Source organism: Periplaneta americana, chromosome 15 (assembly GCF_040183065.1).
Source record: "Periplaneta americana isolate PAMFEO1 chromosome 15, P.americana_PAMFEO1_priV1, whole genome shotgun sequence".
Taxonomy (NCBI): Eukaryota; Metazoa; Arthropoda; class Insecta; order Blattodea; family Blattidae; genus Periplaneta; species Periplaneta americana.
This window is the reverse complement of record NC_091131.1, coordinates 71,496,184-71,519,060: the sequence shown is the minus strand read 5'-3', so window position 1 is coordinate 71,519,060 and position 22,877 is coordinate 71,496,184. Positions and strand designations below refer to the sequence as shown.

The 22,877-nt window shown below is 33.4% G+C and overlaps 1 protein-coding gene across 1 annotated transcript; it reads left to right on the top strand.

Annotated features, from left to right (window-relative positions):
- The first annotated feature begins 5,080 nt into the window (after nt 1–5,080).
- LOC138715120 (trypsin-1-like) lies at nt 5,081–17,500 on the top strand. The gene is made up of 8 exons (XM_069847651.1): nt 5,081–5,327; nt 7,148–7,211; nt 8,010–8,049; nt 10,702–10,867; nt 11,869–12,068; nt 13,112–13,323; nt 15,764–15,821; nt 16,331–17,500. Exons 2-8 carry the CDS (start codon nt 7,149–7,151, stop codon nt 16,480–16,482), a joined length of 891 nt encoding a protein of 296 aa, XP_069703752.1. The 5' UTR covers nt 5,081–5,327; nt 7,148; the 3' UTR covers nt 16,483–17,500.
- The last annotated feature ends 5,377 nt before the right edge of the window (nt 17,501–22,877 follow it).

Here is a 22,877-nt window from a genome sequence, read left to right as displayed (position 1 = left end):
CGTTCCCGGTTTATTGTGAACCAGCCTTTATTAACGATTTTTTGGTATATCCTGCTGTTCCTATGAGGAATTTAATTTCAATAGTTTCTATAGTGCGTTCGGAGTTTAGAAAATACTATTGGATATATAGGCATCTTTTTAGCGGATTTGTAATATAAATAAAGTAAGTTACTTATATATTTTCTGACGTATATAAAATAACAGAAGTAAATCTATTCCATTCATTATGTTATTTATAAAACAAATAAACGAACACATGTCTGTGATTAATCTTATATATGCAGTAGTTCATTATTTGTCACATCCGACCTCAAGGATCTTGCTGCGTGATTCAGTTATAATTTATTAACCCTTAAGCAGTCGCGCCTAACTTTGTAACAATGAAGGCTGGTTCACAATAAACCAGGAACGGAAACGACAACGAGAACGAGAACGGAAATATTGTTAAAATAAATGTATTTAAATGTGACCATTCACAATTAACTATTATGAATGCCCACATTCAAATACATTTATTTTAACATTATTTCCGTTCTCGTTGTCGTTTCCGTTTCTGGTTTATTGTTAACCAGTCTTAAGAGTCGCGCGGGATGTTGTTGACACCCCAAATATAATGAGTTCTTATGAGCTATTTTTTTAGTGAACAATTAAAATATCGCTCTTTTTATTCATAACTGTATGAAATACTTTAATTACTATAACAATGTTATAATTAATGTACCTATATTAATGGTAATATTTCAATATTAGTTTTAGTTCATATGTAACATTCGAACATCTATTCACTCATAATCGTAATTTACTTTTTATCTTCCTTTCCAGACTACTTTCTTGATTTTTCTGTGTGCACATTCACTACTTCGCATTCATTGTTATTACTTGTTATACAAGTATGTTCAGTTTAGTCACTGTCACTATTGACAATAGGAGCGCGGGATATTGGCTCCACCTCACACGACTTAAACCGTTATTATCTCGAGTATGCGAATTCCGATTTCAAACATGTTTACAGTTATAGTTGCCTTACCAATTCTAAGAAAGGTACTGAAAGTTTCAGAAGTAGAGGCTTACTCAGTATGTAGTTAACAGCTCTTTATATGTGACTGGGGTGTTCACAACACCACGCGCAACTCTTAAGGGTTAAAACAATAATAATTGCATATGTACGTATATTATAATTATATTCCCAATATAGTTTAAACATGATTTGGAACTTTAGCGGAAAAAAAAACGTGTATTTTTTGTTATTGTTACTGCATTGTGCTTTTATGTTAATTTTCTTCTTTCATTATACAGGCCTATTTGTATGTGTATTATTTGAATAATAATAATTGAACTGAACTGTTGAAAAAAATGGTTATGGTTGTGTCGAGGACACAGCCGTGGATTTTACGTGAGTACGTATCGATAGATCTTCACGAGATCTTTCGTTCGACACCAAAATCAGAGCGTTAGCACATCGGAGTCGCGAGATATAAGCCCACTGCCCGGAAATTTTAGCACGCTCAAAATGGTCACCAGTCGCTGCGGGTACTCACCAAGGTCATGCTCGCATCAAATTAGTATACCCGATCGAAGGAGACCACATTTATTTCAATCACGTTATTAATCACGAAGTTAGGGTGTCGGAATGGATCACCCTGCAAACGTTGCAGCGTTACATCTCCGTTTACGTCCTGTTATCCCATGTGTCGATCTGATTTTAAAGACGTATTCACGCCAAAAATATTGTAAGCGTAACTAGGAATCTGAACACGTGAAACATTATTGTATTGTGTTGTATTTATTAACATTCCATGGTATTCATAGATGTTTACAGCTAGAATATGGAACAAGTCAAAAAACTTAATACTATTATAAAATCTTAATTTATAGTCATAGTCTAGATGAAATATATACAGACGAGATTTACAATATAGTCTACTAGTACAACACATAGTTTTAGTATCAATTTCATGAAGTGTTATTGAATGTCATGAATTCACCTACAGAATAGAAGGCGTGAGAAATTAGGTACTTCTTTAATTTGGCCCTAAATAATTTTATGTTTTGAGTTTCATTTTTTATATCGATAGGGAGGCTATTAAAAATTTTTACTGCCATATAACGCACTCCAAGCACTTAAAGCAATACTTAAATACACATTCTATGATTGAGTTTCTGGCTGATATGTACTTCTATTATCAGGTAGTACATCTCACTTAATATGTGTTAGAGGAAGATCAATTGTTTGTATACATCAGAAGTCTGATTAGTGTAATATATAATGAGTTTTGAAAAATATTCTGGGGAAATTCCACAGATAGTAACAGTATATTCCTACTACAAAAAGAGTAATTAGAATAATAGTAGATGCCAAATCTAAGGAATCGTGTAGTACTGTTTTCAAAAGACTACAAATAATGCCCATGGCTTGTCAGTATATTTTTTATTAATAATCTTCCTCGTGTGTAATCGTGGAAACTTTGTAACTAATTCAACAGTTCATAGCATAAATACGCATAAAAATGACTTTCATACTCCATCGGCAAGTCTATCGTGCTATCAAAAAGGAGTACGTTATATGGCAGTAAAAATTTTTAATAGCCTCTCTATCGATGTAAAAAATGAAACTCAAAACATAAGATTATTCAGGGTCAAATTAAAGAAGTAACTAATTTCTCACGCCTTCTATTCTGTAGGTGAATTCATGACATTCAATAACGCTTCATGAAATTGATACTAAAACTTTGTTTTGTACTAGTAGACTATATTGTAAACCTCTTCTGTATATATTTCAACTAGTCTGTGACTATAAATACAGGGCCATATTCATAGACATTCTTAGTGCGGGCTTCCGGTGGATGATCAATGACTTAACGTTTTTCGTATTCATAAACCAGTGTTAGCGATATGATATGGTATGAATCCTGTATAAATAATCACTCGATAGCCGGGGCTAGTTTAGCACGCTCGTAGCGCGGGCTAGCGAAATGTCTATGAATAGCACCCTAAGACTTTAAAGTAGTATTAAGTTTTTTGATTTATTACACATTCTAGGTGTGAAGCAATGTATGTATACCATAGAACGTTAATACAATACAATACAATATGTAGCTAGGCGGCGATATATGAAATGGAGGGGGAAAGGAACTGGCCACCCTACCTCATTAGCTCCTGGCCTAGTTGCCTCATAAGTGGTGCCTTATTAGTATCACTTGTGGGATTCAGACCTGTCTTCGGACAGTTGATTAAACAACTTATCCTACACTTGGCAATACATGTAATTCCTCTATGATAAGTTATTCAGCTTTGTTCATAAGGTGGTAATGATGTGATAAAACAGAACGTCCTATTCGATATTGTTTTAAAAGTAAGTAACTATGTTTCGTTGCTATGTAAGTTAAGCTTGTTAGTTTTTGCATACTGATTTTATCAGCAGAATTTTATTGACTTTCGTGAAAAGTTTACGCACTCTAGCGTGCAAGTCCAGATATGGCACACGACTATTAGCCTAAATAAATAAGTTTAACCACGTGGTATTAGAAAAATACAAAGATATCCCGAAGGAACCAGAAAATGAATATTTCAAATTTTTAAAGTTATGGCGCTTGGAAGCATAAAAATTACGTCATATTTAAATGGCTGCACTCTTGAATTTGAATGGCATGTAAACTTCAAAAGTTATTTTCTGGCACTTTTTTTTTCAGCACAGTTCATCACGTTCAAAGTGTAAGGGCTCTTACTGTTCTGATGCTAGGAATATGAAATGTTTACTACATGTTCTATATATTGTGAGTAACAAATTACAGCAATATTTTTTAGATAAACTAAATGCTTTCAAAATTAAAAAATAAAGAATAGGCTACTTAGTTGACAATAAAAATTTAAATTTTGAAGTTGCATATGTTAAAAAAAAGTCTCTCCATTTCATCATCATCATCATCATCATCATCATCATCATCATCATCATCATCATCATCTTCCTAACAAGTATTAGGCCAAGTGGCCTGTTACGGTCTCAAACTAGAATTTTCAGTCCATCTCTTCTTTGGACGGCCTAGAGATCTTTTGCCATATGGATTGTAATGAAACAGTGCTTTTGGAATTCTGCATCGATTCATTCGTTCGAGATGACCCTTCCACTGAAGTTGATATCTGCTGATGAACTGCATAATGGGTTCTATTTGAAGTTCTTGCATTATGTCCTCATTTTTTATGATCCCAGCGAGTATATCCAGCTGTTGCTCTCATAAACCTCATCTCACTTGCTGTTATTCTACTGACATCTTTATTCTTCACAGTCCACGCTTCACTACCATAGCTTAATACTGGCTGTGCTAAGGTTTTATACAAGCCTATTCTTGTGTCTTCGTACTAATGTTACATATTTTTTCAGCAATATCTACTTCATCATAAGGTGATAGTGTAAATTATAGGTGTAAATTTTATATTCTGCATATTAGTTCTTTTCTAACCATATCAGAGATGTCTTAGAAAAATATTCATGCATAAAACTTACATTTTGTAAGAGGAGATATATTTCGAAAGTAAGAATTTTTTTTGAAACCCTGAATAACTCAAAAACCATTTTTCTGATTATAATTAAACTTATATGAAAACAAAAACTTATAGGAAGGGAGTGAAGTGTACAAAATATGAAGTATCTACTTTAAAATTGTGGAAAATAAAAATGTCATCCCTCATCCTCCTCAGCTTTGGAATAGATGGTACTTATGGTAACTAATCACATAGAAATATCTTTCGGCTTGTATTTAAATAACAATGCATCAAAATATAAGTCATTTCTAAAGTGAAGAATGAAGTATTATTACGGTTATATTGCTGAGGTTTATATAAGTATAATATCTGGCTTGAGTACGCTAAACAAGAGTGATAAAATTTACGTTAAGAGCTGATAAAGCAAAATTCTTAACAACATAAATTCTCTTTCTATGTTAAAATTACGGCCCACTGACCGTAACCTCTTATCTTACTTATACTTCATTTTAAATAATCTAACTTCACAATAGACCATTGTGCGACTCTGTCTTAATAGTCTACTATTGAAAGTGATAACGTGTGTCGCAATGTTAACATTCCAAAACTTAACACGGATTTTAATTGATCGTTTTGCAGGCACTTTGATTTTTCATACGACGACAGTTCAATTACAGTGAACTGTAACGCACTCAGTCATGCAGTGTATCAGAAAATACTTTGCCACATTAATGGCTGTTATATTCAACACCCAGATTATGCACTTTGACATTAAACATAGCACATGGAAGTACGCAGCAACACCAAAGTGCTTGAAGTGCTTGTGATTGCTGATTTTCTGGAGTTAGGTAACGTATAACAAGTCTTTGATTAGTTTAATTATTAATATATTTTAATACATATTATTGTTACTAACAGATTCCTGGAACATACTCAGCGCGAAGTGTTGGTAATTAAATTCGAGGTTTATGACATCATGACTAGCAAAGCAATTTTAAATCAGAAACAGAATAGTTTTTACATTCCATAAATTTGCCACACAAATCTCGGCACGTTACTTCCTTGTTAAGGAAGGATGGTAAGGATTTTTGTCGTTCTTAAGGGGTTAGGTACAGCTTACAGCAGTAAAATTTTGGAAATATTCAACATTTTTTTCGTCCATTACGGTATCTTGTAGAATAATGAAAATTAGTATGTGTGCTTAGGAAAATATTTGGGGCTAAGAGGGATGAAGTTACAGGAGAATGGAGAAAGTTACACAACACGCATTGTATTCTTCACCTGACGTAATTAGGAACATTAAATCCAGACGTTTGAGATGGGCAGGGCATGTAGCACGTGTGGGCGAATCCAGAAATGCATATAGAGTGTTAGTTGGGAGGCCGCAGGGAAAAAGACCTTTAGGGAGGCCGAGACGTACATGGGAAGATAATATTAAAATGGATTTGAGGGAGGTGGGATATGATGATAGAGAATGGATTAATCTTGCTCAGGATAGGGACCGATGGCGGGCTTATGTGAGGGCGGCAATGAACATCCGGGTTCCTTAAAAAGCCAGTAAGTAAGTGAGTAAGTAAGTAAGTAAATAAGTAAGTAAGTAAGTAAGTACGTAATTAAGTAAGTAAGTAAGTATGTGTGAAACACTGTTCTTCTGCTATATGTACAAATATTTTTATGACTTAAAAAATTATTTACATTTTTTTTCAAATTCAGTTCACTGTGTAGTGATGAAGCTTTTCCCACATAACTGAAAAACTATCCAACATTCTGTGATGAAATTTTTTGTGTGTATTTATTCATGTCATATCTACAATATGATGCAAGATCACTTCTCTATCTGTAATAGATTTCCTAATAAAATATTTAACTAATTAAAAAAATTGTCAAATGTAAGTATTTTCTTTTAACACAAAATTAAAAAAATATATATATTTATTAAGGAATGTAGTTGAAAGAGCATGATATTGTAAACATGAGTTTCAGCAATAAAATAAAAGAGAGAGAACATGAAAAAGTTAACAATTTTATGAGTTATGAGGGAAACAATTCATCACTGCACAGCGAACTATCACCATTATGAATTTTGAAAAAAAATATATATATAAATAATTTTTTTAAATCGTAAAAATATTGTTTTCATATAGCAGAAGGACATTGTTTTACACATACCTATTTTCATTATTGTACAAGATACAGTAATGGAGGAAAAAAATGTTGAATATTTACAAAAATTTTACTGCTGTAAGCTGTACCTAATCCCTTAAAGAAAAATATTCAATGCCATCGATAGGGTTTGAACATCACAGTCTTAGGTAAATTGGTAACCATAGCAACAATTTTACTTTCGAGGACAAAAAATTAACGTACAGAATGGATACTAAATGCTGCAAGATGAGATCAGGATACGACAAAGAACAACCTAATAAAGAAACTGAACGCAGGTAGTGCCTCACTAGTAACTTATGAATAATTATGGAGATCAAAGTCACCTTGTAGTTAAAGGGGGTAAAATATAAGTTGATAGTAACAGGAGTTTAAGCGCAATAAATGTGTCTATTGAAGATATTCTTATTGTGTGTGTAGCGTAGGCTCATAGATAATTCGTTACTAACAGCAATTATAGTAAATGTTCCAAATTTTTCTTACGCTTCTACTTTTTTATTTTCAGAATGGCGGCAATATATCGGCGGAGCATTGTTGTTATGGTACTGACAACAGTATGTTTTCCGAAGGTAAGGATATGTTTTGAAACAGTATAGTTAGGAATATTTAATACTTCATTAGTAACTGTAATTAATTATTGTTAAGAAGTATAAATAAAATATATAAACCTTATAAGTTACAATGTAAATGTCGATAAAATGTCTTCGTTTTGGATTACAAATATCAATTTTACGGGAATGGCCTATATGAAAAATTACACATCTATTCAAACAACATATTTTATAAATAATGTCAAAGACTCACTTTTGAGATTGTAAAAAAGACGTTTTTCTTACTGTTTAGATCAGGCTTGCAGAACTGGGCGATAATCGTGGCGTTACGTCACTCACCCCTTCCTTCCACCCCTGCGTCATTGACTTGGTAGGGGAGGGCATTTATATTCAGTGTCTGTCTTACGTGATTGCGTACGGGCCACAGATACGTCATTCAACGCCGGTGGACTGTGGACGGGGAACCAACGCTTTCCCCATGCTTTCCACCCCTCTCTTGCCAGTTCTGTATCCCTGGTTTAGGTGCTTACTATATTATGTGCCTTTTAAATAACATTGACAAAAGCAAAATATAAACGATATATCACTCACAGCATGGTAAACAACTGAATTGTTACGTAACGTGTAAAACATCTAATTAATGCCTGCCTAAAATTTTCCTGAACCTTGTCCTTCATTTCTCAGAATGAGTTTTACACTTTGAGGTATGGAGAATTGCTTGACTACAGCTCTGATATTTATGTACCACTATTTAGTTTTCTATACCTATAAGTATTTTATATTAAAATACATTATAATTTTTTCTTTTCTTCACAGATGGTACTGTCGAAAAGTAAAAGAGATTCTTGCAAATGTGGTAAGAACGTACTTTTAATAATATTATTCTTTGATAAGAAAGGGGCAATTTGTATGTAGGTATCCATATATGATAATGATAGGGCCTACCTAGTTTTCACAAACCATGAATTCGCGAAATACATTTTTCATGCTATAAAGCAAAATTTTATGTTTCAAGCCCTTCCAGATCAAAATACCATAAGTTAAGGTCAAACTCTCGAAATAACGCGAAATTTTTGTTTTAGCACGAATTTTTTCGAAATTAGTGTTTTAAGAGACATTTTTATTTCATTTTTTTTTTCCACAAAAATTTTATTTATAATGCCCAAAATATAGGACCTATATTTACTGGAAGCCTAGATCGTATATACCCAGATTGCTTGACGTTATAGGCTTTGACGGTAACAACTTTTGTCAGGTTTACTATGCTGCCATCTAGTTGTTACATAAGGAGTCACGTCATAACTCGTATTTGGATTGCATTAGCGACTGTACTGCCATCTCGTGTTCGTTTACGGCGGACGGGTGGCGATCCTGGCGGTTGTTCTCTTCAAAGTGCAGCCGATTTTAACATAGGAATGAGCCATCTATATGTGATCTGTGCTGGAAGTCACAAAAATATGTGCGTAAATCAACATTCCTGCTACCAAGAGGTGTAATAAGATTATCCCACTCATGATTTTTCAATACTATTTTCATTTTTCTCCGTATTTCTTTTTGAAATTCCATATATTTGTCTGTTATATGTCTACCAGCAATTTTAATTAAGAATAATATTAATTAATCTATTTTAAGATGTAATTCACATTATTCATGTGATGTGATCTTGTTACCCCCTTGATAGTTTGTGTCATAAAAATTCTAGGATGTAAAATTCAATGTATAGCTTAATTTTCTTAATTTCTGAGTTTGCCTATTTCCAAACTATTTTATTTCGTGTTATTTGTAACAATTTTATATTGCTATTTATATTATCATGACCTTTTGTTTCCAATTTTTTCCTATGTGTTTTTGTTTTTCTAAAAGTGATTTTGTTACAAATCGTCGTTGTTCATGCAATAACTCCTATGTGACATATTTATTGATTTCAGATTTTGCTCTATTAAATAAATTAAATAGTGATACAGCAAATAATAAAATCTCCTATATGTAATTATATTTCTTTGTTTCGAAAATGTTAGAATTCACAGTCTCCTATGTACGGCTGTATAGGATGAATAAATGTCTTTTCTTTCTACTGAAAATTGTTATATTTTGCACATAGGAGTTATTGTAGGAACAACGACGAAATAATTATTCATGGAGTCTTTTTTCAAGATGCTTATTGTAGTATACGTGTTGTTCGAATATTTGAGTTTCAACAAAGAACTAACATTTGATTTATTAGTTTTACATTTTTATTTATTTATTTTTAGAACTTTAAGTTTATTTTATTTTATTATAAACAAATGTTTTTGAGATGCTCATGAGTGCACACATGGTATTCGAATATTTAAATTACAAGAATTAAATGAATTTATTTCCAATTTGCATTATAGTACTGTGACTTTTATTGATTGTAAATGTTTTCCATCATGTCAAAACTATACGAGTATAGCATTGAGAAGTTTGTCTTGATATTGAAGGAAGGCAAATTTAAGTTTACTGTATATGTTACCGCATAGTGTCACCAGTAAATATCTAAAGTTCATTAATTTTGGTATACGTTTTCAACAAAATAGAACATGATTTTTTAATCATCCTGCATTTTTAAAAATAGGATGATTATTTCATATTTTTACATTTGATGAAAGATGAGTGGAACGTAGAAAAATTCTCTCCGGCACCGGGATTTGAACCCGTGTTTTCAGCTCTACGTGCTGATGCTCTATCCACTAAGCCATACCGGATTCCCATCCCGATGTCGAATCGAATCCTCTCAGTTTAAGTTCCACCTCTTGGGTTCCCTCTAGTGGCCTACCCTCATGCACTGCATCATAGATGTATGACAGTGGGACCATGTCCACACACATGTGCAGAGGTGCACTCGGCTCTTATTCCGTCGGATCCCGGCCACTTATTCACTCATAATGAGTGCACCTCTGCACATGTATGTGGACATGGTCCCACTGTCATACATCTATGACGCAGTGCATGAGAGTAGGCCACTAGAGGGAACCCAAGATGTGGAACTTAAACTGAGAGGATTCGATCCGACATCGGGATGTAAATCCGGTGTGGCTTAGTGGATAGAGCCTCAGCACGTAGATCACCCGGGTTCAAATCCCGGTGCCGGAGAGAATTTTTTCTCCGTTCCACTCATCTTTAATCATATGATGACGCAGAATATCTGCACGGAAATATCATATGTACTTCGGTACATAATAATATATATTTTTACATGTTTTGTAAGTCTACAGTCAATAATAGTCTACATAAATTGTTTATACTCCAATTACTTAAAGATCTGTATATGATTTTTATGGAAGTAATTGCATTACCACTTGGTATAGTAAGTTGTGAAAAACCTTGGTAATAGGAGGGTCAATGCAATAAGTTTTGGTGCAGCTAAGTTCCCTGTCCTCTGTACGTAGGCCCTACTGAAAGAACCTGAGGAATCATCTCTTCAGGTTATTCACGTTAATAATGGATCATTCTATATAGGCTACGTATTTTTCTTTATATTTTATAGTTTGCGGGAGCAGTTCCTCAAGCCAGGGAGCTATAGTGGGGGGCGTGGAGTCTCGCCAACACGAGTTCCCCTGGCTGGTTGCGATCTTCAATGGGGGCTCCTTCGATTGCGGTGGCACTCTTATTACGAAGAAACACGTACTTACAGCAGCGCATTGCATAGACGGGTGAGATTTATATTGGCTACAACACACTATTCATTACTAGAAAAGGTAATTCTTCAGATTACCTGTACCACAAGAGGCACATTGTTTCTTTTTGTTTTTTTTTTCTTTCTACTGTTCATTGCCCAGAGATCCAGGAAGTAATCCTAGTATTGCGTCTTACAATTAAGTATATGGTTCGTTGCTTTTGTAATTCTTCCTGGACCTCTCGCAGCAATGGTACAGTTAATCTGGAGGATTACTCTAGAAAAATATAATACTGAGTTTTTCGTCTGATAAGAAATTAATTACAGGTTGAGTGTAGCAAATTTTGTATTTTATTGCGATATAAATATGAAAATGTCATTTAAAACAAAAACTATAGCAATCGAAGTAAAGTAGTAATTAGTATAAACAAAAGGAAGTATGAATCATCCTATGAACTTAATATTGTCCATATACAGATGCCTCTGCAAATTATGCCTTCTGAAAGTAGAAACGATGTCACAATCGTTGTCTATTATCGTAACAAATGATAAGAAACTTCGCCTTATTGATGCCCTTATCTTACAAATGAAATTTAACTCTTAATATATTTCAGAAATGTCTTAGTTGATCACATCTTAATAGAGATATCGTGACCAGTTATGTTTATTAGAACTTTCTGCCTTGTTTCGTTGCTCTATAGTCACCCCTGCATTTTGTATCTATACTTTTGAAAAATTTTGTATACCATATAGTAGGTCTATTTTATGCTTGTTTGGATGTTGGTACTTCCAAATTATAGGGAGTGATAGTTGCCTATATATTTCGCTATTCAAAGAAAGGAAGTCCCAAAGCTGTATGGAAAGGTGAACATTCATCTCACCATATCCCAAAATGGACATTTGGACGTATTTACTTTTGACTCCTGAAGTAAGAGATATAGTCTATGCCCATTGAGCTTCACGGTTTACAGCCTGAGCTTACGCTTCCAATAGGCCAGGCCTATATTATTAGTTTATTACATTATACTTTTTTTACAGGCGGAAAGTAGAAGACACTAAAATTCAGTTAGGGGAACACAACTTGGATAATCCAGTAGGAGAAGAGATAAATGTGGTAAAAATGACGATCCATGAAAAGTACGACAACAAACATTATTATAACGACATAGGTATAATAGAACTCGAAACCGCTGTCGATTTCACGAAGAAAATACGACCTGCTTGCATTCCTGAAAACCGTAAGTAAGAGTGAGCTTAGATAAGAAAAATGTACAGTTACCCAAAGAAAGACTGGGCCGATGGAATATTAGAAGTTCCAGATATAAGATACTGGGCATGATCGGAGACCTCAATTTTTGAGATTTCTGTTTTTTGTCACATTCACAAGATATAGAGAAACATTTCTATGCATTCATTTTATGGAATATATCATTTATTCACTTTGAATTTTTTTTTTTTTGAAATTTTGAAAATGTTATTTTTTTTATAATTCATAAAAATATTAATGAAAAAAAAAACAAATAACATATTTTCTCACAAAATAAATGCATAGAAACATACAGATACCTCATAAACACTTACAGTAAAAGTTTAATCCAGATTGATTAATATTTGGCATAAAAAAGTTGGTGTTGAATCAACAAAAATAAACTTATGGAAAAATGGATTTGAAAGTAAAATGAATATTTGTGTAACCTATTAAAATTCTCCTCCGCTACATTCATCTAGTAACTTCCGGGAGCTAACTTTAGAGAAAAAAGTTACTAGATTTGTAATTAGAAATTTGTGAGAAAGAATTCTTTGATGAAAAAATAATTTTAACAGCTCTTTAAAGGCCACGCCCTTTTACAGGCTTAATTTAAAAAAATGAACATATTTGCAATCAGAACTGAACTAAATCTATTTGGGGTATAAAACTATATATTCTAAAGAAGTGAAATAGCCAATATAATTTGGAAAATTTTCATGATTTTCAATGGAGTCTCCCTTTAAATAATCGAACTGAATAATTTGTCAATTGTCTATGTGAAATTGTGTGTCTATTCCTTTGTCTCCCTTATTTTCTCCAAAAAAGTTGGCAACCTAAATTTGTAATAAATAATAGATAAATATTATATAAATGTATTCTTATTAAATGTGAATCTAAAATAATTGTTAACTTCGAAAACGCATTCGCTCTGTACTTATGTAAGCACACGATATCGATATTGGTAGATCATAAAATAAACATAAGAGATTAGAAAAAAATTATCACTAATTTCTTCAATGTCCACTCTATTAGGAAAGAAAAATTACGATGGAATCATGGCGACTGTAGCGGGATGGGGTAAGACGTCCGAGTTCAGTCCTGACCCCTCGAACAACGTTCTGCTGAAAGTGGATGTAAAGATAATGTCCAGAGTCAACTGTCTTAAGACTTCCTACACCGAGAAAGATATATACGAAACTATGATGTGTGCAGGATATCCTCAAGGGAAGAAGGACGCATGTACAGTAAGAGCATGAATTTTAAGTTATTTATTATTATTGTTATTATTATTATTATTATTACTGTTATCATTATCAACATAATCGTTTTTAACTTTTTCGTCGTCATTGCCTTAGACCTGGTGCTATAGACTATTACGGACCCTTGCCAGCGTTAAATATCTCCTATAATAATTGAATCAGGGATTGCAGAAACAGCACATGTCACTATATGTGGCGAAATGAGTTTATTCGAGTTTCATGGACTGTTGATTTAGGGCTATCATTCCATGCAGGAACCACATATCGATCGTCCAGTTCAAAAGTGCGACAACTAAAAAATGACAATTTTTTAGTTATTTATACTACTGAAAGCCCCTTTCGGAGCTCTTTCCGATTCAGTATTGAGATAAGTCATATTTACAACCAAAAAGAAAAAAAAACTAAATAAACTGCTTTAGAAGTAATTATAACTATGGACTTTACTAATTCATTATTAGTACATTTCGAAATCTATTAATAATGAACTGGAAGATTGTGATAAACTCGTCCTGAATACTGACTCATTTCTAATTGTCGTGGTTATGAACCAGAAATCTGTTCCTTTCTAGATGATTTATTTGAAACTTTCAACTGAAGATATCTCAAAACTTGTTTTTTTGAGTTGTCGCACTTTTGAACTAGACGATCGATATGTCAGTATAGCCGTCTCACATTTGGAGACCTGTGAAATCCTGGAAGCGCACAGAAACAACTCATGTCAAAGACATGTGCCGACACATTGGTTCCGATTCCAGACGGCAGACATCTACGACACAAGGATACAAAAATTGATCCCACTGAATGACGTCTCAATTCTGGTGGTGAATACGTTGGAAAATAACTCAACAATTGCTATACGTTCCAATAAAACTTTCCATGAAATTTTGTTCTCTTTCTTTAAACGGCCCCAGGGAAACATTTTTTACGGCCCTCGTAATTGCGCTCGAGTGGCCAAAATTTGTGTAAGCGCTTCTTTTGACATTATTAAAATTATGGAAGAAAAAATATTAATTTTTTTGTCTGCCCCCATGAGAATGTTTGCTTGTAAGTACAAAGGAGAATACCATATTTACCTTCTTCATTGGCATATCCAGACAAAATCGTGCCAATTCAAAGAGAGAAGCTTGACGATATACGCAAACTAATGCGTTACATACCACATGAATATCAAGAATTTTACAATAATATTCTTCAGTGGCCTATTGTGGAAAAATAAGTTCATTTATATGCTGAACTTATCTACTAAGTATACATTAGGCCTGTGCATATATTATACCTCTAATTTGACAAATAAACTTTAGTTGAACTGAAATTATTATACTACAATTTTGATTCCTTCCAGAAACAGCACATGTCAAGCCAATATATATTGATTTATTTCATTAACAATTCATCAGATTCCAATAAATTTGGTATAAAACGACACATCTATTACACTTCTGTTTGAAGAAGCCAGTACTATAACCAATGATGTGGTCTACCACCAGTAATACCGTTTTTGTGTCTACTGAAAAATTTAGTTTTCATGACATGTGCTGTTTCTGCAATCCCCGATTCAATTATTTTAGTTAGTGGTTTAAAAACTAGCTGTGCAAATTATTATTATTATAAATTATTGTTAGTATTAATTATTGGTATTATTATTAATTGTATTTTTAATTAATAATTTTTATTGTAATTATTGAGTGTAATTAGTTACCACTGCCACCGGGTATATACCCATTGCAGTGTGAATAAATACATACATACAAATGGCGAATGTTGCTGCTGATTACAATGATTTTCATACAATTTTGTATATTCTTCACGTTACCCCGTCAATTCCGTTACTCTTTTTCTGTCGCACATTAGTATGGTTCAATTTTTACTGGGCTTCGGAAAAATTAGTATTTCGAACATGTTATAGACATGTTTTTGCAGCATATTATACAAGTTTTAAACACTCAGTCTATAATTTCCATCGATTTATTTTGTTTTAGATTTTTCTCATAGGCATTGTAATAGTATGGGAGCGGGCCCGGGTTCAAATCCAGGTTGGAACAAGGTATCTGGTTGAGGATTTTTCCGAGGTTTTCTCTCAATCAATTAAGAGCAAATACTGGGTAAATTTCGGCGTTGGACTCTGGACTCATCTCGCTGACATTATCACTTTCATCTCACTCAGACGCTAGATAACTATAGCAGCTGATAAAGAGTCGTAAAATGACCAATTAAAACAGTATTAACATTTAGACAAATTACAAGAAAACTGGAGACATCGGTAAATTTTACTTCAAAGGAAACAATGCTTTTCTTAAAAATTGTAATTCCCATTTCTACCATCATTAATTCAGTAGATGTTAAGGTGTGGATCTTGACATTTTCTATCGGTCTTAGGGCCTATATAATATACATTTCGGAAAGTAGGGAATTTTTCTTTTTGCAGGGTGACAGCGGCGGGCCCCTCCATATCCAGGATGGAGACGGAGAATACGAAGTAATTGGTAAGTGTCATGCACTTGAAATTGTCTGTGTGGTTAACGTCGCACAGTGGTCCTTTTATGCTATCTGACTACGCAAAATTCGATTATACATTAAAATGACGCAGAAACATTAAAATTTCCGTTTGCATTCTTATGTTAAGGATTTTTCGTACCCGTATCGACATGATTCGAATTCAATTTAGGCTTAAATTAACTCTTAATCACAGATATATGTATTCTATAGGCTACAATACGTAGGAGTTCAGGTCTTTATCATTGCATATATGAAATATATAAGTAAAATATATGGAGGAAATCAGTTACTGATTACACGGTATTATGAGAAAGTAAATTGTTTTCGTATGTTCCGCGTAAGTTCGTGTGAAATTGACAATAAATACGGTATCTAATAAGAATACATTACGGATAACATATCTATTACATTTTCTGTAAAATCTCCACCATGTTTATCGCCTTATAATTATTGTACCACGACGAATAGCACGTTTTAACCGAAATTCCGTTTCCAGGTGTTGTATCTTGGGGAGAGGGCTGCGCTAGGGCCAACAATCCAGGGGTATATACAAAGATCGCAGATTACTTGGACTGGATAGAAAGCAACATTGGAAGGGAGTGTCTCTGTCCCAAACAACCTACCAAGAAGCGGAATAATGGGAAGTGAACTATTTAATTTGTAGTGTTTAAAGTTCTCCATAAGTTACAAGTTATTATCCTAAATATATTTGAGAAGATTAAAACATTTTTCAAATTACAGTATAACTTGGTTATAGCGACCTCGTTTTGTGCGACACCTCGCCTATAACGTCAAATATTCTGTGGTCCCAACTAATTCCCCCTAAGACATATGCTTTTCTATCTTGCTTAATACGACAAACGTAGTATATGCGTCTACCTCGCATACAACGTCGTTTCCAACTTCAGTTTGGAATAAGATTTTCTAAGAACCAAAGTATTTCAAGAAATATTTTGTTGAAATCTAGCCCTGAAAAATTCTTTACTGTCCCTTCTGTCATAGACCTCTGGAATGCAGGCGGATTCCCCACCCCTTGTAACCTGCCCGAATTCATGCGGTATTAGGTCAGTTTCGACAGGAAGTTTTCACTAAGTGCACGCATTTTAACGCAGTATGGGCACTAAAAGACGTGAGTGACGCTTTATAAGTCATTAGAATTATGAACATGTTCTATGAAGCTAGGAAAGAGCAGTGAAATTACAACTGAAATTATGAACATAGAACGTAATTTAGAAAGTGTGTATTGGGCAAGTAGGAGACAACAGAGTAAAATAACTGATTACTTCACTCCTAAGTAAAGTAATTTGGTGAGTACTGAACAAGCTGTTTTAATACAGAATACTGCATTTATAATTGTAGGCCTACGTGTATTTTATTATGTTCATGGTAGGCTTAAAAGTCAATATATAAATCTAAAATAAGTCTAATTAAGTTTGTTATTTTTCATTTTCCACCTCACTAGATTGATAATGTGAATCTTGGTTACTGCGACACTCGTTTATAACAACTTAATTTTTAAAGTCCCTTGGATATCGTTATAACCAAGTTCTACTGTATAGCAATGCACCAATTTTAAGCGGCTATTTCTATTGTATTCTATTAAACACGAATGATTGTCCAAATAATTGCATGTATGATTGAATTAGTTTAAAGGAGAATAAATGAATGAAAAAGTTAATGAAGGAATTATTATAGGTTTGTAAGCCTACTTCATGACTTACTTTTCTTGTACAATGATTTACAAATGAAAAACAGATTTTTTGTTCTATATAATGACAAGGCTTGTAATGTTGATTACACAAGTTGACTGCAGCATGGTACATAGGCCGGGGACGTGAATTAATACGAGAGGATTGATTTGGTTTTGCGATCGATTACGGGAATAACAAGGTGCACATAAAGAAATCTGGAAAGCTCTAAAAATAAATATACACTACATAGCATTACAAAGATATATTTTTACGTACCTTTCGTTATGTGCAGAAGAATTATCATAGAATTATTCGTGGGTTTGAGTTTCCTCGTTTCTTTTCTTGTGCTACAATGTCTCTGTATATAATATCGCTTGTTATCTCGTATGTTTGTATTACATAATTTACATGTAATGTTCCCGTCATTCACTTCAAAACACTCACCAAATTCCGCTGCAAAAATATGCGCCTGAGAACCTTTAACCTTCGGCATTATTATTCAGCAGGTACACTGTTTACGCATGCTACGGTAGTAACTGGCGAATGGAGTATTCAGCAGGCACACTGTTTATGCATGCTAGAGTATGGTGAACGGATAGTCAACTTGAAACCACTGTAACGCACCCTATCGGTCCCCAACATTTCAAGCCTAATAATTACTTACTTAATAATTATGTCTTAATATTTTCATTTACACCTTAGTAAATATTAACGGCATGTGAAATTTCCAATACCTTCAATTTCAGAAATCGGTACACCACTACCAAAAATATTTTCCGACTGTTTATTCAAGCCATCTCCTTGAAAGTCCCATTCTTTTTCTTCCTACACACAAAGTGTCCCGCTCGAATGTGTCTTATTTCAGTTTCTGTAAAAGTTTAACAACTTAAGACATAAATTTAAAATAAGCGCCATATTATAGGAAAACCCACCATACCCATAAGACGGTCAATGATTTCATTTTGTTAGAGTGCACATCAAGTTTTGGACTATCTCGAATGTATTCAATCACATTGTGAGAGTTTTCCGAGTCCTAGATGCAAATATTATTGCAGTTAACCTTCCCTGAAATATGGTTGCCTGATGGAATAAAATGATGTTCTTGTACAGAAAATCGGGTTTACAACCTAGACCAGCGATGTCAAAAGCAAGCGCATTTTATGACCTCGAAATCATTCGCAGGTGTCAGGCGCTAGTACAATGCCAAGAGATTGACAAGATAAATCGTTTGGAAACCTGCTGATTGTAGAGGGATAGGAAATCAGTGGTGTGCAAACACTAGGCGGGTGTCAAGCGCGTAGAGTTAGACGAAAAATGACATAAACCAGACCATTTTTAAGTAGAAATCAATTGTTCTTTTCTACATTGCTTTTGTAAAAAAAAAAAAAAAAGTAATAGGTGAATATGATATGATTTAAATTAGTGATATAAATAAATAAATAAATAAATAAATAAATAAATAAATAAATAAATAAATAAATAAATAAATAAATAAATAAATAAGTAAATTAATTAATTTTTCTCACAAAGTATAATGCAACTTTGTAAACTAACAAGCACTTTAGAGTAACACTGTATTCGACATCCAGGTAGTTAGTTGTACTACCTAAAATCTAAATTAAGTTTTCCCACCAATTTTAATACTTTAGTTCTTCTGCAAGCATTAGATTTTCATTTACCTATGAATTACAAGCTACGAGATGTCGGACACGTCTGTCCTTTCATCAAAAACTAATGAGAAACAAATAGATTCCTTACATAAATGTTGTACTTTTTCTCCAGTATCTCCTGCAAATGATGATGCTATCTTAAACGATTAAATTTTTACAGCCAATTATTAAAATCAAGTACGTTCTAGAGAAACATAATGTATTTTTACTTAAACAATTTATCGGAATATATGTGGTTCTGTTCATTAAATTCATTGTTTCCAATTGATTTCTGTGTTTTAGTACTAGAACATTAAACAATTATTAGAAAAAATGCAGGGAATCAGTGATCTAATGACGATCGTCACAAGGCTGTAATGTCTGATAGAACAATCATTTTAGTACACATGACATTTCAAATGGCAGTAAAATGTTTGTTAAGTGATATAATTGATTTTTGACTTGAATGATGTCTGCTACGAGTCTACACTTGAAACTTAGCGTTCGTTACGGAAATGAATCGCTGAGAATAACTATATTTTTAATACTTAATAACTTTGTAACAGCAAGGACCAGGGCGATAAAGCCCATATGTAAATTATTCAGAAAATAAAGAGGTTTAAATATATGTAAATTGCTTTATTATAACTATAATAATATTGGCCTATTATATTTATTACAGGTTTAAGAAACTGGCAATAAAATTTACTAATAACGAACACATCTCCTAAACTAGGCCTACCTATTGCATGTAGATCCAGACTTATTGCGTATGAAATAAGCAGAGAATCACAAGCTTTCAGATATGAAATAAGTTTCTATGTAAGTCAATAGTTTTTGAGTTACAGCGAATAAATTACTTATAAAATATAAACGTGTTACTTGCTCTCAAGTGAGAGTGTGTTACACCACAGTGCATTGCGTAACGCTATGATAAAACGTCAGACTAACGTAATGAGCAGGCAAAACGAATAGTGTATAGTCTATACGTGGATGTAGAAAATGAAAAACAAAGTAAATCTTTAACTGAAAAGTATTTCTCTTAATTTTAACCTTACGGAATGGACTCTCTGGAACCTCAATTAGTTCTCTTCAGCACAGTAAAATTTCTCTCAAGGGCAATGGTAAGTACGAATAACGGTGCTTCATAAAAATTCAAACAATTCGCAACAAAAATGCAACACTAGTCTTGAGGACGCTGCAGCAAGATTGCGAGAGGAATGCCCCTGCCATATTGATCTCTTGCTAGGTGGGTGGAAGTCATTCGAAAAGAAAGGGAATCCAGCGAAAAGAAACAGGAAGCTGATGACGCTATTGCTGCTAATAAAGATGTTCACGATAGGGCCGTAAGTACTCTTGGGAAGACGACAAACACTGTACGCAAGTTCTAAGTAAGAAGTTAAGTTCAGTTTTTTTATGTTCAGTAGAAAATTCATAGCTTTACAAATAAAACTAACAAATTTGTACAAGTACTCTACGAGGGTGCCGAGAAGCGTGGTTGAAGGATTTTCCCTCAACCCATTAAGAGCAAATGCTGGGTAACTTTCGGCGCTGGACCCTTGACTCATCTCGTTAGCATTATCACCTTCATCTCATTCAAACGCTAGATAACTATAGCAGTTGATACAGCATCGTAAAATGACGAATTAAAAGTGTAAAAGCAATTCTCTCATTCTCATTTTATATCACACAAGCGTAAATTACATTTTGAGAAATTAAACAGAACATGGGAGGAGTGATAGTAGAAGGAAGAAGAATAAAGTGCATACGATTTGCTGATGATATTACGGCGTTGTTAACAGAAGAGGAGACGATACTAAGGGACATGCTACTGGAGCTAAATGACAGTTGTGAGCAGTATGGAGTCATTCCACGTCAAATCGCACAGCAATAAAACACGACCTTCTCGGAAATGGTCGAATTTTTTTTCATGAATTCCAGACATCAAATAAGGAGACCCGTATTTTTTTATTTTCACAATTATTAATTATTTGTGTAGTTATGAATATTTGAAGTTACGCAAATTATGCGCGCTCTGTTACATAAACTCGCATAGAACTCTGTGTCTACATATAATTGAGATTTTCGGTTTGGCGCATTTGAAAGACGAAATACAACACTTTTTATTACTTTAGGCCTATCACAAATAAATTAAAAATTTGGCCTATTTTTTTAATCGTTTCTTTTTCAAAGCAAAATTACTATATTAAATAGCCAAGTTAAAAATCTGAAAAATATAGATATATAGATGTCCAGCTAATGAACTGCTTGCAGCCATACGCTAGAAGGCTGCCCGTGGAAATTCCCCGTTGCATCTGATGTCACCATACTAATCATCAAATGATTAATACCTTAAGGAACAGTAAATATCTTATCTAAAATTATTTTATTATTGTCAGCTTAGCTAAGAGGGGAAGCCCTTCACAGTTTATACTGTACTATAGCCAAGTGTTTGATGATAGCAAGGCTGGGTAAGGCAGTAAACTTTATGGAAGTAAACAGATGGCAGGAGAGAAAAATAATCATTTTGGGTTTGAATTTCGCGCAGTGACGTGACTTCTATATAACATGAGTGATGGTAAAGATCGCGTAATATATAACAAGTGTTTACATCCATTTACCTTCCTAATCACGCTTTTAAAAAGAAAAGTACACTGAGACGCGTAAGTCGCGACTTATTGATAAATCTCAATTTAAAGGAGTCTTTGAGTGTGCAAATATGTGATTTGTTCCGTAAAAATCAATCAATTTCCGCATAGGTCAGGTGAAATTATATGTGAAGCCGGTAGTTCTTGTGATATTAATAAACATGAATCAAATGAAAGTGCGGACAGAGAAAGTGATTATCCCAGTACTTCTTCTAGCAGTTCTATGGATACAGTGCTAGAAATCAGTAATACTGAGGAATTAAACAAGAGTTTGATGTCAATAGAATCCTCTATCAAGAAAAGAAAGATACAACAAAACGATACCCCCGTGAAAAGTTTCAAAAGTAAAAGGCTCCCTAGCATGTTAAGTTTTTCATGTAGAAGATGCATCATCATCCATTCAAAAGTCAGCCATATTTTATTTTTGACGGAATGCAAAGAAAGGTACAACCTGAAAATTACATAGTTATTGCAGACTTTTCTGAAAATTATGTTGTTGTTATTTTCTAATGCCAGGCGTTTGACAATAAAGTCAATTGACCTCTTGCTCTCCAATATTTTTCAAAGATATTATCATGACCAGCCACTGAAGCACAGATTTTGAGATGTTCCGAATCCATTTCTTGGTTTGAGTTGCACAATGGACAGTTAGGGGACTGATATATTCCAATTCTATGCAGGTATTTGGCCAAACAATATTATTATTCATTTATAATACAAGATTCAATACAAGGTGTGCATTGGTACATATGCCAAGCCACAATACAATACAATTTTAATTTACTTCCTACTTTATTTTATATTCTCTTATAGGCCTATTAATATTATATCTGAACTGTGACCGAACACGAGCGCTGCTCATTCGGTCTCAAATTTTGTTAATACTACTGCATCTCCTTTTTTATATTGATTGTATTATTTTATTTCTATTTCTCTTGTTTGTAATTATATTCTTTATTCTGTATATTTAAATAAATAAATAAATAAATAAATAAATAAATAAATAAATAAATAAATAAATAAATAAATAAATAAATAAATAAATAAATAAATAA

Bases quoted from the DNA above. Each gene is read 5' to 3' on its own strand.
- LOC138715120 (XM_069847651.1), top strand. From the start codon at position 7,149: ATGGCGGCAATATATCGGCGGAGCATTGTTGTTATGGTACTGACAACA. The intron at 10,868-11,868 runs GTGAGATTTATA...CTTTTTTTACAG, and splicing joins GCAGCGCATTGCATAGACGG to GCGGAAAGTAGAAGACACTA. The intron at 15,822-16,330 runs GTAAGTGTCATG...TTCCGTTTCCAG, and splicing joins CGGAGAATACGAAGTAATTG to GTGTTGTATCTTGGGGAGAG.